We start from the raw sequence: 13,028 nt of genomic DNA, 5'->3' as shown, positions 1-13,028 counted from the left end.
CTGATGAATAAATGCGCCATGATTTATTAGATATATGGATTATAATGGGCTATAATAAATTAATATGATTTCCTGAAACTCAAAAGCAGCTTCTCTACTGCTTGCTACCTGTATCTATAACTGAAAAAGGAGTGGTCAGTTTTTCCTTCTGTATAAGTATTGTTTTTCTACTTCTGAGTTCCAGGCTAGAACCAGGCAGGAATATGGCCTGGGAGTGTTAGTTGTAGAGCAAATATGGCCAATGAGAAAGGCTTGACAAGGCACAGAGCAGAGGGAGAGACAAGGAAGAGGGCGGTGTACCTGGTTTCCAAGGTAAAACTGGTGATATGAGGAGCAGAAATAGTAAAGGTTAGACTTTTGATGGAAGTGGATAAATGACTCACTAAATTAGACTGCCAGTCCCTGGATATACTGTAAAAAGTATATCTTTAAGTAGTGTCTGCTTACCCGATATTTGTTGGCCCCAATTTGTTCCACTTGGAAACGTTTCGGGCATTTGCACTTTGCAACTTGTCTTGTCACCTAAAGGGAAAGCAATGTTAGAAAAAAAATATTTGTATATGTTTTTGTTTTGTGTCTTACCTCATCTTCAATTTTGTCTGCATCAGTCAAAGGTTTGTAAGCGTCTTTGTTGGGATGTAGAGCTGCAACAAATTCATAGTAGTCTATGTAACCATCTCCATCTCTATCAAATATGTCGGCCACTGCACTCATCTCCAGTCGGCTGGTGGGGAATCCTAGGACATGAAACATTATTTAAGAAACATGTCTGATGGGGAACTCCTCTACGAGAGACTGAGACTCACTGGAGGACAGGATGCCCTCGATGAACTCTTGTCGCGTCACTTTGCCGTCTTGATCTTTGTCCATGCGGCGGAAGAAATCCATGACTCTGGACTTCTTGTGGTTCATCCATCGCATGTAGCGCTTACGCCACACATCAAGGTCAAAATTGGCAAATTCTTTCAGCTGCAAAAATAGTAATTAAAGATGACATGTACCGAAGACTGAAGAGCTGCAATAACCATTCTTGTAATGCTGTTCTAATGACAGGTTACCTCCTCTAATCTGTCCAAGGCATCATTTAGTTTCCTTCTCCTATCCAAAGCCAGCAGCCAGACATGCTGCCACTTGCTGACCAGCAGGTTAACCTGTGGGTTCTTGGTTTCAATAGGAGCCTGTGTGGCTGAAGCATACATTGTTTGTGTGGGAGAGCGTTTTCCTGTAAGTAAAAAGGGGACTTTTCAGCATGTAATAATCCAGTTTCTTTCATCTCAGAACAACTGCAGACTGCAGGCACAGAGCGGCGCTGACATCATGCCAGGTGCTACATTGCACTCTGTGACTCCACACTGGACCAGATGGCTCGGGTCACGCCCTGTTCAAGATACTTACTTCCTGTTCTTCCCTTTTCAAGCACTGGGATGTGCGACTGGACTTGAGGCTCCATGGTAGCCTTCCTCTTGTGGGTCTTTGTTATTTTATCAACATCTGGTTGCTTTCTTGTCATTTCCTCCATGAATGCCTTCAGGGGAAAACAATGATAAAACTTCAATTTGAGAAAGAAAATGTATTTTTGAAATATTAGAAATGTATTATTACTTGATGTTCTGCTATGAGCTTCTTTATCTCCTCTATCTCCTCTGGAAGTGTGTCTTTGTCTTTATCACCAAGATTTGTTTCTGCCCATTGCAACCACATCAGCAGTTTGTCCAGTAGATCCATAGTGGCTAGCAGCTCATTCAGGGCTGTGGTCAGTCTCTGCTGGTACTGTCTGCTCCAGGCTTGTACCTGCTCACCAATATTAGAAACATGACTTACTAATTAAAGAAAAGTTAGTGCTATGAATTGTGTTCTATTTCAATCCAACTGAAAATAACTGAATGATTCCCTTTGCCTGTGTGCAGCAAATCATTCAGTGCTTTCAGCGTCACCCTCTGGTGGTCAGAGGGGAGGAAATAGAACCGTAGTTAACTTTTGTTTTATATGCAATCCTGACCTCTTCAAATCGAGCTTTGATGATGGTGTTCCAGTGTTTGACAGTTGTGATAGAGTCAGGATGGCATATGGTCAGAATAGCCTCCCCCAACGCTGTGGCTTTATTGAGGGACGCTCGCTTTTCCTCCAGTTTTTTGATAAAGTCCTGTATATACATTCGATAACATTACATAATATACATAAAAGATGACTATGTAACTGGCGGACAAAGTGTCTTGCCTTGTGTTGCTCGATAAGCGCCCTCAGTGCTTCCTCATCATCAGGTAAACTGCCATGAAAGCGCAGACTTTGCTCAGCTTCAGCCAGCCACTCCAGCAGGATGTGGACCGTGGAGTGAAACTCTTCAGCCTGGAACAAGAGCGCACACATGAGGCTCACTGTTGCTCCTGTCCTGTTGGGGAATGAGCCTCTCTGTTACCTGACTCATAGCCTGCTCCAGACGGGCCTGCTTGGAGACTGACAGGTTGCACACACTCTCCCAGCGTAAGCCTAGCTCTTGCATCTGAGCTTTGACCCACGAAGTGTCATCATGACTGTTGTCCATCAAATCTCGAGCTGAACGCTTGAGCGCCTGTACACCGACTGTCCTCTTCCCCATCTCCTTCTGGAAAACCTGTGCCAAGAGATTTCAGGAGTATTAGCACTTCCACTTTTTCACTTGTAAACCTTGACACACAGATAACTTTAATGGGCTTTTTTAGTTGATCGATGAATGTGTATTTCCCATGTTTGTTGAGTTTAGGGTTAGGGTCAAATGTTGATTTTGAGGTTGCTTGTTAAATTGATCTCATAAAAGATGAGAGCATAGAGCATCGTACCTTGTGGTTGTCTATCAGGTTTAGAACCAGGTCAATGTCTCCATGAACTGGCTGATCTTCAGCCAGCTGAGGCTCAACTCTGTACAGCCAGTCAATGAGGGCCTGCAGAGCATCTGTGAACTGGCCCGAGAACAATAGGGCCTCCTCCAGCTTGTTTTGTCTAGGAGCAGGAATCAGTGAGTTGAGAAAGAGCGCTTCATATTATCTAATAGTGGTTACTGTGAAGAAACAAAGGCAGTGCAATTTCTTACCTCTCAACTGACTTCCCACAAACAGTGTCCCATTTGTCCCTGAGTTCACTCAGCATGTCTTCAAGTTTTTGCTGGTCATCCTGAAGGGAGGTCTTGTCTTTTAAGGCACGGCCCGTTCGAGACGTGGTGTCATAAACAGAGTGTTTGCTGCCAAGAGCTTTTTGAAAATCCTGGATAACATGTAATTCATGTGCATCAATAAAAGTACATGTCTGTGGCAAATACTTTCAGATAATGGATGGTGTATTTTGTGACGAGAAAATTTGATCAAAAGGGAAGAACCACCCCAAAGCAAGATCAAAACTCACCAGTTTATATGCCAAAATCAGCACTGGACAGTAGTTGCATAATATTCAGTGTTTCTTACAAAAAGCTAAGTTACCTTGTGCTGAACCAGTTGACTCTTGATTTTGTCTGGTTCATTTGCAATTTCCACCTCTGAGTCCAGGCTCCTCTCAGACTCATCTAACCACTCCATCAGTTTGTTCCAGCTTTCATGAAACTGGTGACAAATAGAGACAAATTAAAAAATGATTTAGTTTGACTTTTAAATCACAAAAAGACTAATACTATTATTAATTCTGTCGAGTGGGCTATGTTCGGATAATGGGAACAAACAGCCATATTTTTAGCACAAATCTCTGTACCTGTTTAGCTCTTTTCTTTGAGTCGTCCAGGAGCCGACCTCTCTCCACAGACCTTTGAACCACTTTTTCCCAGCGGCCTTGCACACTGATCAGCAAGTTTTTGATAAGGACCACATCTTGTTTCTGGCTAAAATATTTGAGTTGTGTCCCGGTCTTGTCCAGTTCGATGATGTGATCTCTATGTGCGTTTACCTCTGTTATAAACATCTGCACAAAATGAAAACAGTATCAAAAACTTTTCTTTTTGTTTTTTAAATACATGTATTACTAGCTTGGTTTTTGTACGAGAACATACCTTATGTTCATCGATCTGAAACAATGCGGTCTCTAAAATGAGTGAAGCTGATGACGCCATGTTTAGCGTCTGCTCGCCCTGCGTTAGCCAGTTTATGAAGTCTTGCAGCGAGTTGTGGAAATCTGTGGCCAAAGTCAAAGCCTCTTCCAGTTTAACCTGCCAACAACATATGGGTCATTGTAAACTTTTATACATGCTCGTAGGGAAATTTGTCCTCTGGATTTGACCCATCCTTCAGTAGTGCTTAGGTCACAGTGGGCGCCGTAGTGCAGGATTGTACCACACACTGTCCTGTCTAATAAACCCGGGCAAATCTTAATTTTAATCAGAAAACAACATCTAGGATTAGCATACTATGACCTTTTCTATTCCCTTTTTATACAAAGTTGATTTCTTCGAGCAGGCTAATGGTGAAGCAATGAGGTTTTAATTCAATGAGAAAACAGCAGCACTGAACAACATCCGTTTGCTACAGCCGAGACTGGTGGTTCAGACTCATTACAGACCACTAATTCAGTGTTGATGACGTTACAAATCTAATCTAATGTTTTAATTAATTATAGTATATGTATCTTTCATCTACTACTTAATTTTAGTACAAGGGGTGTGGATTCTATTTGGAATAAAGAGTTTTATCAGTGCTCACAACAATGTATTTGTATTATGTTTAAATGTCACCATGTAGGCCAACAGATACTGAGCCAAGATACTAAATACTTTGAAACAGAACCAAAGTTAAAATCAAGGCCATATTTGGAGCTATAAGCACCTAGCTAGCTGGCTAAAATATGTAATTATATAAGTCAGTATATTGGGTTTGGGTTATTATATGCAATTTACTATAGTATAAATACTGTTGTATCCCAAAGCCACGTTATTGGTGGCTAAGCAAATGGAAAAACAGTGGTTTGACAGTGACTCAGACAACACACATGCTTTTCCCTAACCACATCCTGTGCCTCCCAGAAGAATATGAGCGTTAGGACAGAAGCAGCAGACACAGAAATAATGACCGTTCACAGTAGCTAATCATATCAGCATCCTATCTCTCTCAAACTCTCGTCCCAATACTATAAATCACATTCTTACCTTTCTGTCAGCAATCTTGGCTTTCACAGTTTCCCATTTCTCAGTGAGATTGGCGAGGTCTTGCTCCGTGTTGCTGTCTGGGCCCTCGGGCATCACGGACAGGAGCTGTTGACCCTTGCTGATGAGCTCCTTGTACAGCTCTTCCTTTGCCTCAAAGGCAGAGCAAAGTTCCTGCATGAAAACATACGTTAAGGATCAAGTTGATTTAAATAGTTGGGATTTAGACACAGTCACTTAGTGCTGTATCTGAAGTCTGCATGAGATATCTTGGAAATTTAGATCAAAGAAGAAGTAAAACTGAGAATGTTGTTATAGTCTTGTTATGGTTCATAAAATGTGTAATAACTTTCAACATCGTATGGATGTAAGATTATACAGAACAGTGTTTCGAGGAATTACTCGCAGAGAAAGTGATTGGGAAACAATAAACCCCTAAAGTGAAGACATTTCTACATTTATTAAACTTTGTAATGCTAAAAACTTGGCCGGCTTTTGTTTTTTATCCATGATTGATAGACATTGTGTATTTAGTCATTTGATTTTCACACTTCGGACTGAACACAGAAAAGACATAGTTTACTTACAAGGCCGCCATCTGCATGCAGCCTTTTATATTGTTAAACACATACCAGATGGGCGTTAAGCTGCTCCCGGGCCGTGTCTGGTAAGCCTCCCACTGCCTTTGATGCCGACAGCTGACGCTCGGTGTCTTTGAGCCACTGCTGCATATCTTCTATCTCTCCATGGAAACCTTGAGCCTGCAACACAATACAACCTGAGTCAGGACAAAATGTGTCACCCACATGCATTGTTGTGCTCAGGCAGAAAGATGTCCAAGTCATTATATTCAATACATTCATTTATCTTTCAAAGCTATTCAAAATGGAATAAATGTATAAATTGCTAAATAAAAATTCCGATGTCTCTATTGAGAAGTACATTATAACTTTTACCAGCAACATCAATGCATCAAGCAAACGCCATTAATTACATACCTGAAGCAGAGCACTTTCTAGTTGCTGTTTTCTCTGCTTGGCCTTCTCGAGGATGGCTTTCCACCTAAGGTTCAAGTTCTCAAGCTTACTCTGCAGACTTGAGGCTTCTTCTCCAGCGCTAGATGCCACCAAGTCATTGCCGGCTTTGTTCACGGTCTCGACAGTTGTTTGATGAGCTAAAACATCGATTTGAAGAACCTGTAAAAAGATTACAAGAACATTGTATTCATTCAAGATGCATTGAACACTTCTTTTTTACTCTTCTTTTTCACTTTACTTTTTTACTGAATGATATACTGATGCTCAATTTACATTTATAAATTAGCTTGTAGAACGAGACCTACATGATGTTTGGCGAGCTCTATCTCCATAGCTTTAGGGTCTCCTCCAGTCTTCCTCTGTTCATTGAGGAGCTCCTCTGTATGGCTCATCCAGGCCAACAGTTCATCCAGAGCATGTTGGAACTGGCCGAGAGCCAGCAGGCCTGCCTCAAGTTTGTGCTAGATCAATCACAGATTAAAGCATTATTATTGAAAAGCACTTGACATCATGTGGCATTTAACATGCCTCAGTTTCAAAGCCCTGTATAAATCTTTGTCAATGCCTGAGGGTTTCAAGTCATTCTTTATCGTACTTGTCGACTGATGATCTTCTCATCCAGGTTGTCCCAGAGCATCTTGAGCTCAGACATAGGCTCCTGGATGGCACATCGGTCAGCCTCTTCTGTGGCCTTTTTAAGCAGCAGCCCTGCCTGGTGATTCAGGCGCTCCATCTCTATCTGCAACTGGTAGGACTCGCCTTTGAACTCCTGGCACAAAGAAAAGCACACACAGTCAGTAAACATGAAGTACAACAAAGCAGTATGTAATGAATCTAAACAGCAGAACTAATTTAATAAAATAAATAAGAACAAGTAGATAAAGGTAATTTACTGCAAACCTTTAGTTTTGAACATGGACATAACAAAAGCTCTGTAGGTATTTTATAGATTGCTACCTTGAGCTCAGCGATCTGCTGCTTGACAGTTTCCAGGTCGGTGCCTACAGGTGACATTGAATCCAGTTTGCTTTCCAAAATATCGACCCAGTCAAACATACCCTGTGTGCAGAGCAGGGAAACCATTGTTCAGGACAAAACAGGTTTTCTCAAAGAATCAGGTTTCACTTTTCCAGTCATCCTCGGGGAAGAAGCACTCATGTGAACAGATTATCACCATTTATAATGTCTCTGGTGACATTTGTTCTATTTGAGAATTCAAATTGTTCAATGTTTGTCCCTAGGGTTTCACTTTTTATTATCAGAATCAGAAAAGGCCATTATTGCCATCGTCATTGAACACAGTTCGCAAACATAGGAACTTGTCTTGGCATTACGGTGCAACATAAAACACTGAATAATAAAGTAATAATAGCCATCGTCTATAGAGTCAAATAAGGCATGCATAAATTAAACATTTACTAATAAAATAAGGTAAAACAAATATTTTGTTTGCCAAACCACCATTGCTGACACATTACACACAACAGTAACTCTATCGTTTGGCTTTAGGTGGTGCTATCAGCTAACACGGTCAAACCTTTGACTTTGTATCAAACTGCCTGAGTCACCACCTGAAAGTGAAGAAGTCTATACATCTTTAGATTTTTTAATTACTTTTTCACTGTAAAATGGCGGTTGTCTCAGGCTGAATGAATAACACAGATGGAGCTAATTAGCTCAATTAAGATGTATTTATAGCGCTAAACCAGCTGTTTCTAATATATCTAAAGAGGCTGCTTTAGTCTGTCTTTACCATCTCAATTGGAACAGTGTTATCTTTAAAAGATAAGAGTGAATAAATTCAAATAGTTGTAACATTAATGTATTTTGTATTTTGAGTTTTATCCTTCCTTCTAGACTTGAAAGGTTATTTATACCTGTAGCCCGTCCTGAAACTGCACAGCGGCCTGCATTGCCTCTTCAAGTCTGTCACCTCTCTCCTTCCAGCTTTTATGTAGGCTTTCCCAAGCTGATGCCGCCTAAATTCACAATCAAAAATATTAACTCAAATATATAAATCGCAAGATGCTTTCTCATAATAAGGAAACAATTACCTCGTCAAGACTTTTCTTTATAACAGGCTTATCGGGCTCTCCACAGGCAAGCATCAGCTCAGCTCCTTGGTTTTGAACAGCATCAAGTTCCTCCTGGAGCCCATCAATCTCTTCTTTAAAGCCCTAAAATACAAAGCACAAATACACATTGTCCTGCCTGTGTTTCATCAGGTTTGAATTGATCCTTTTGGCATAATAATTACCTCCACAAACTCCTGCTGCTGCTTGACCACAGAAGGGTCCACTCCAGGCTCCTCTAGCTCCCTCAGCAGGTCCTGACTGTCTTTGATGGTCACAATGAGGGCGCAGTGATCGCACCAAAACCTGTCCGCCAAGTCCATCACATCCAGGAGCTTCCCCTCTCGCTCCTCCACCAGAGCTTGGATTTCACTCCATAGGAACACCATCTTGTCTAGTTTGTCTTGCACAACTTGTGGTACAAATCATATTAAATATCAATAACAAAAATACTGACAATTAAAGTCATTTTCACAGCATATAGCTGACCTTTAGCTGATGAAAATGTGTCTGCCCCTTCAGATCGTGCCACCATCTCCTCGCCTCTTAGCTTCAGCATCTCATATGAAGGCTGAAGCTTCTCCAGATCCACTGACACAGACTTGTTTTCTGCAATCTGCTCTTTAATCTTGTCCAGTTCCACTGAGATGGACGGAGGCTGACGAAGACGTTCAGCAATTCTCCCCAAAGATTCCAGCATGGGGTCAATCTTGTCATGGAACTAGATAAAATAGAAATATTTTTAAAATGGATGGCATGTTTTAACTAAGTCGGACTTGTAGACTCCGTGTTGAGTTCTTGATCGTCACCTGTGTTGATTTGGTGATGGCGTTGTCTAAAGTTGCTGCTCTTTGCTTGACGTCAGCCTTGAGTTGAGTGTAGAGTTGGTCTGAAGTGATGTACTTTTCTCGGATGGGGACTCCCTCTTCTGGGCTCAGCTCAAGCATCTGGGGACCGGTCTTATTCATCTTGTCAATGTGTGGCTTGTGTTCAGAAATCAACTCCCGCATTTGCTAAATAAGGAAATATTCAATGTTTATGATTTACTATGAATAAATGGTTTTGTAGGCATGTTTAGTTCTTACCCTGAGCTCCTCCTGCTGTTGTTTAAGTGTTTCATACTCAATAGCGGGTGGTGCAAGCTGACTGAAGGCCTTTAGGGTCTCCTGAAGCCATGGCCACATTTCTTCATACGTTTCCCAAAACTGTGTGGCCAAAGACTGGGCTCTCTCCAGCTGTAAACACCTCTCGGAGTTCAGCTGACTAACAACACCGTACTTCTCCAGGAGGGCTTGTGTCTTGGCCTGTGTACAAACCTTCATGTTACCTTTTGTTTCTTTTTTCAGAAGAATCTAACCCGTTTTATTTCTGATACGGTACCATTATTGCCTCTTTTCCCTCTGGGGTTTTGTTGTTCATCACAGCCTTTCCTGTTCTTACAATGTCATCCACAGCATCTTTGTGTCTCATTATGTCCATAGAGAACGTCTGAAAAACCAGTCAAGTGAGTCAGACAAAATAAAAGCTAGTGTTTACTTACACTGTGTAAAGGATTATAACCTTCTGGGCCTGGAGCTGTGCGGTGGTTTGGTCGTGCATCAGTTTGATTTCATCTACACTGAGTAACTTCGCCTCTGCTTCAGTCAGCCAGGCGAGCTCGGTATCAGCCGACTGTTCAAACTAGATGTAGAGAACATTATATATGTATAAATAGGAAATAGTATTACAATAAACACAATTTCTATGAGGCATTGTGAGTATGACTAGAAAAAACATGACTATTTCCTGTACCTGCTGGGATTTGAGTATATCTGCATTGATCTGTTTGACTTGTTGGCTGATGTCATCACATACACTTCTGTAGCGATCATTGTCTTCAGTGATCAGTTTATCCAGACTTTCCCGTGTGTGCCAGGGGATCATATCCAGGAGCGAGCTACTCAACTCATTCAGTTTGTCTACCACAAGTTTGTTGTTCTGGGTTTCTTTTAACAACTCCTGCACAGATTATTAGTATTACTTTTAAAGCACCAAATACATGTTTGCATATTTATATTCTTAATACTATAACATTTAATATTTCATAAAACAAACCTTTTTCCTGTTCTGAATATCAGTGACTTGATCGCTGAACCCTGGTGTATCATGAGCAGCAAATGTATTAATCTCGGATTCAACATTTTCAAGCCAGTTACTCAGAGATTCGTGAGTCTGGTGCAGTTGCGTCGAAAGACCTAAAACCTTTTCTAATGTCTTCAACACACTGTCACTCATGGTGTTGATCTCAGCATACTTTGTTTTAATTCCATCCAGTTTGCCTTGAATTACAACCACATCATCACCTAAGGAATAAGAGATCGGAGACACATTATTGACCACCAGTTGGGAAAACATGGACTACATCAATGTCCTATGTATAACCAGTTTTTTACAGTCGACACAGTTCCCTGGAGTCTTGTGTCTGGTTTTATACAGTATAACAGTCTGAAAGACGTGCCTGTTGTTTGTTTCAGAAGCTCCATCCCATTAAAAATGGCTTGGTCCACGTTCTTCTTTCTCAGATCAATATCACTTTGTAACATCTGCACATGAAAAAGAAAATAATTACCGGTAGTAAACAATCATATGAAATGATACATCATCATTCAACAGCTTTTTGCTTGATGTAAATTAAAAGTAAAATGATATATGATTAACAACATGGATTAACTCAAACATGACAAAATAAAGTTTGGCCTGAAGTGTACCCGTTGGTCTTGGAGCTGTTTTTCAAGTATGTCTGTCCTGTAGTCCGCCACAGAGATTTCACTCAGTGTGGTGTGCACATCGCTGAGCCAGTTCATGAGTGCCACTTCGTCCTCTCCAAACAGCTGAGCGTTTGACAGAGCCTGCTGCAGCATCTCGGCCTTCCTCCTGCACCTCTCCTGGAGCTCTATGTAACCAGACTGGGCTGTATCCAATTTGTTCTGAACAAACTCCTTATCATCCACGGAGCTCACAGTTTTTAACATCTGACCCAGATTGACTGCCTGAAACAAGTCTTTACTATGTTTCATGATGTCCTCCTCTAAGGCCTTGCCACGGAATGGGTCAAAACATGGAAATGGGTGCATAACCAAAACACAAACATAAAACAAAAAGGATGAATGCAAAAGGTAAACCAAAAAGACAAACTAAATATGATGAATGCGTAAAACAAAGCCAAAGAAAAGTGTGAGGGCATTTGTTACCTTTTGTTGAGCAATCTGCTTCTCCAGTTTGGACGTCTCAGTGCCGATGGGCTCAGAGTGGGAGAGGTGTTTTTCAGTGGCATTAAGCCACTCACTGAGAGGCTCCAGAGTCTCATGGAACTGCTGAGTGACCACAAGGATGCTCTCCAGCTGTTTTTGTCTGAAACAAAATATGTATTATATTAATAATATTACATATTTGTGTATTGACTGCGTATACATGTGAAGTAACGACGTGAGTTTACTACATACTGGTAATCTTTTATAATTACTGAACAAACCTGTTTTCTGCCTTCTTGAGCAGTGCATCCCACCTTTGCCCCAAGCACTCAATCTCTTTGGCAACCTTTTCTTCCTCCGCAGCCTCTGTCGTTTCAGAGATCTTCCCTCCCTCCTTCTTTATAAGCTCCACTGTTGGTTTACGGTCGTCTAGCAGTCTCTGTAAGAGCTGTCGCACACAAACAAAGAGAGGAGTTATCGGGCGCCATTATAACCTGGGACTACTTCTCTGTTAAAAACAGTAAATCTAACAAGTCCTCACAAATGTTCCATTAAATGAAGTGCTTTTTGTCAAACAAAACGTTTGACAACTACATGACATAAAGTAAGAGGAATGGGTGATATAAAGGCTATATATTATTATGGCTAATGGCAGTTTATTGTTGATTTAAGTGGCTCAGCAGTCGGTACAAAATGTGTAAATAAACAATGGAGACACTTACTTTCTGCTCTTGTATCTGTGCTTTGACCACTTTAAACTCTGCAGAAGGTGGTTTCTGACTGGCCACCAGCTCCTCTGTGTCAGTGAGCCAGCTGAGCAGAGACTCCAGTGTATCCTGAAACCTCCCACAATGCAACAAGGATTCATGCAGCCGGGCTGAGCGCTCAGCAATCTGAAAAGCAGTATAAAAAATTTTTGGTGTTATTCACCATGTTACATCAAAAAGGAAATTGTCAAGAATCAAAATATGTCTGTTTTTTTAGCGTAACCACACCTTTTTATTTAAAGTATTCCACTTAGTGTTAACATCATCCAAGTCTTCCTCTAACTTCTTTGTGCTGGTGCCTTTTGCAGCAGTCTGGACTAGACTCTGGCCAAGTGAGGTGATGTCTTGAAGCTGTGCTTGCAAAGGGTCAATGTCTTCTTTTTGGAAGGCCTAAAGACAGACAGAAACAAGAACTTGAGATTAATCAATGAAATTATAAAGAAGAAAAAATAGATTTACAAAGTTATAAATCTTTAAGAAGCTAAAGGCCTGACTGGGAGACCAATTCATGGGTTTCAGCTTCCTGTTTATAGGAGAAATTTAAGGATGTTTGAAAATTAAAAAGTTTTAATGTTTTGTTTGAATTGTTAATTGCTACAGCAACAGTGCTAGATTTTCATCACTCATTGATTTCATGACACATATAGAAAATGTAAATTCATGTGTAATGAGATAAGAAAGGGAAACATCAGATACTAAGAAAACACTAATCAAAATACTATACATTGTGTGAACCCCCTGCTGACCCTGTTAAACAGTCAAACCCTGTAGTTGAAGATTGGTTATTTTAAGCACCTGTGGGCTGGGGAGAACTGTTGTGTCTATAT

The 13,028-nt window shown here is 40.9% G+C and overlaps 1 protein-coding gene across 1 annotated transcript in view; it reads right to left on the bottom strand.

Annotated features, from left to right (window-relative positions):
* dst (dystonin) overlaps nt 1–13,028 on the bottom strand; it is an 85,460-nt gene that overhangs the window by 4,542 nt on the left and 67,890 nt on the right. The window contains exons 64-100 of the mRNA XM_072437346.1: nt 12,430–12,591; nt 12,157–12,327; nt 11,716–11,882; nt 11,435–11,594; nt 10,952–11,278; nt 10,702–10,786; nt 10,299–10,546; nt 9,996–10,202; nt 9,765–9,884; nt 9,585–9,692; nt 9,290–9,508; nt 9,014–9,217; nt 8,694–8,925; nt 8,390–8,616; nt 8,187–8,309; nt 8,010–8,111; nt 7,090–7,191; nt 6,728–6,901; nt 6,438–6,593; nt 6,094–6,291; nt 5,728–5,856; nt 5,099–5,269; nt 4,010–4,165; nt 3,715–3,921; nt 3,450–3,569; nt 3,068–3,237; nt 2,817–2,976; nt 2,417–2,611; nt 2,218–2,346; nt 2,000–2,143; nt 1,603–1,791; nt 1,396–1,525; nt 1,059–1,222; nt 807–969; nt 583–737; nt 448–522; nt 301–318 (exon numbers count right to left, since the gene is read on the bottom strand). Coding sequence (XP_072293447.1) covers nt 301–318; nt 448–522; nt 583–737; nt 807–969; nt 1,059–1,222; nt 1,396–1,525; nt 1,603–1,791; nt 2,000–2,143; nt 2,218–2,346; nt 2,417–2,611; nt 2,817–2,976; nt 3,068–3,237; nt 3,450–3,569; nt 3,715–3,921; nt 4,010–4,165; nt 5,099–5,269; nt 5,728–5,856; nt 6,094–6,291; nt 6,438–6,593; nt 6,728–6,901; nt 7,090–7,191; nt 8,010–8,111; nt 8,187–8,309; nt 8,390–8,616; nt 8,694–8,925; nt 9,014–9,217; nt 9,290–9,508; nt 9,585–9,692; nt 9,765–9,884; nt 9,996–10,202; nt 10,299–10,546; nt 10,702–10,786; nt 10,952–11,278; nt 11,435–11,594; nt 11,716–11,882; nt 12,157–12,327; nt 12,430–12,591 — 5,967 coding nt within the window. The remainder of the gene's footprint in view (nt 1–300; nt 319–447; nt 523–582; nt 738–806; nt 970–1,058; nt 1,223–1,395; nt 1,526–1,602; nt 1,792–1,999; nt 2,144–2,217; nt 2,347–2,416; nt 2,612–2,816; nt 2,977–3,067; nt 3,238–3,449; nt 3,570–3,714; nt 3,922–4,009; nt 4,166–5,098; nt 5,270–5,727; nt 5,857–6,093; nt 6,292–6,437; nt 6,594–6,727; nt 6,902–7,089; nt 7,192–8,009; nt 8,112–8,186; nt 8,310–8,389; nt 8,617–8,693; nt 8,926–9,013; nt 9,218–9,289; nt 9,509–9,584; nt 9,693–9,764; nt 9,885–9,995; nt 10,203–10,298; nt 10,547–10,701; nt 10,787–10,951; nt 11,279–11,434; nt 11,595–11,715; nt 11,883–12,156; nt 12,328–12,429; nt 12,592–13,028) is intronic.

Source organism: Eucyclogobius newberryi, unplaced genomic scaffold (assembly GCF_026437365.1).
Source record: "Eucyclogobius newberryi isolate DKJ021-1_F unplaced genomic scaffold, fEucNew1.0.hap1 SCAF_8, whole genome shotgun sequence".
Taxonomy (NCBI): Eukaryota; Metazoa; Chordata; class Actinopteri; order Gobiiformes; family Gobiidae; genus Eucyclogobius; species Eucyclogobius newberryi.
Note: the sequence above shows the minus strand (reverse complement) of the source record. Positions and strands in the feature narration are given on the sequence as shown.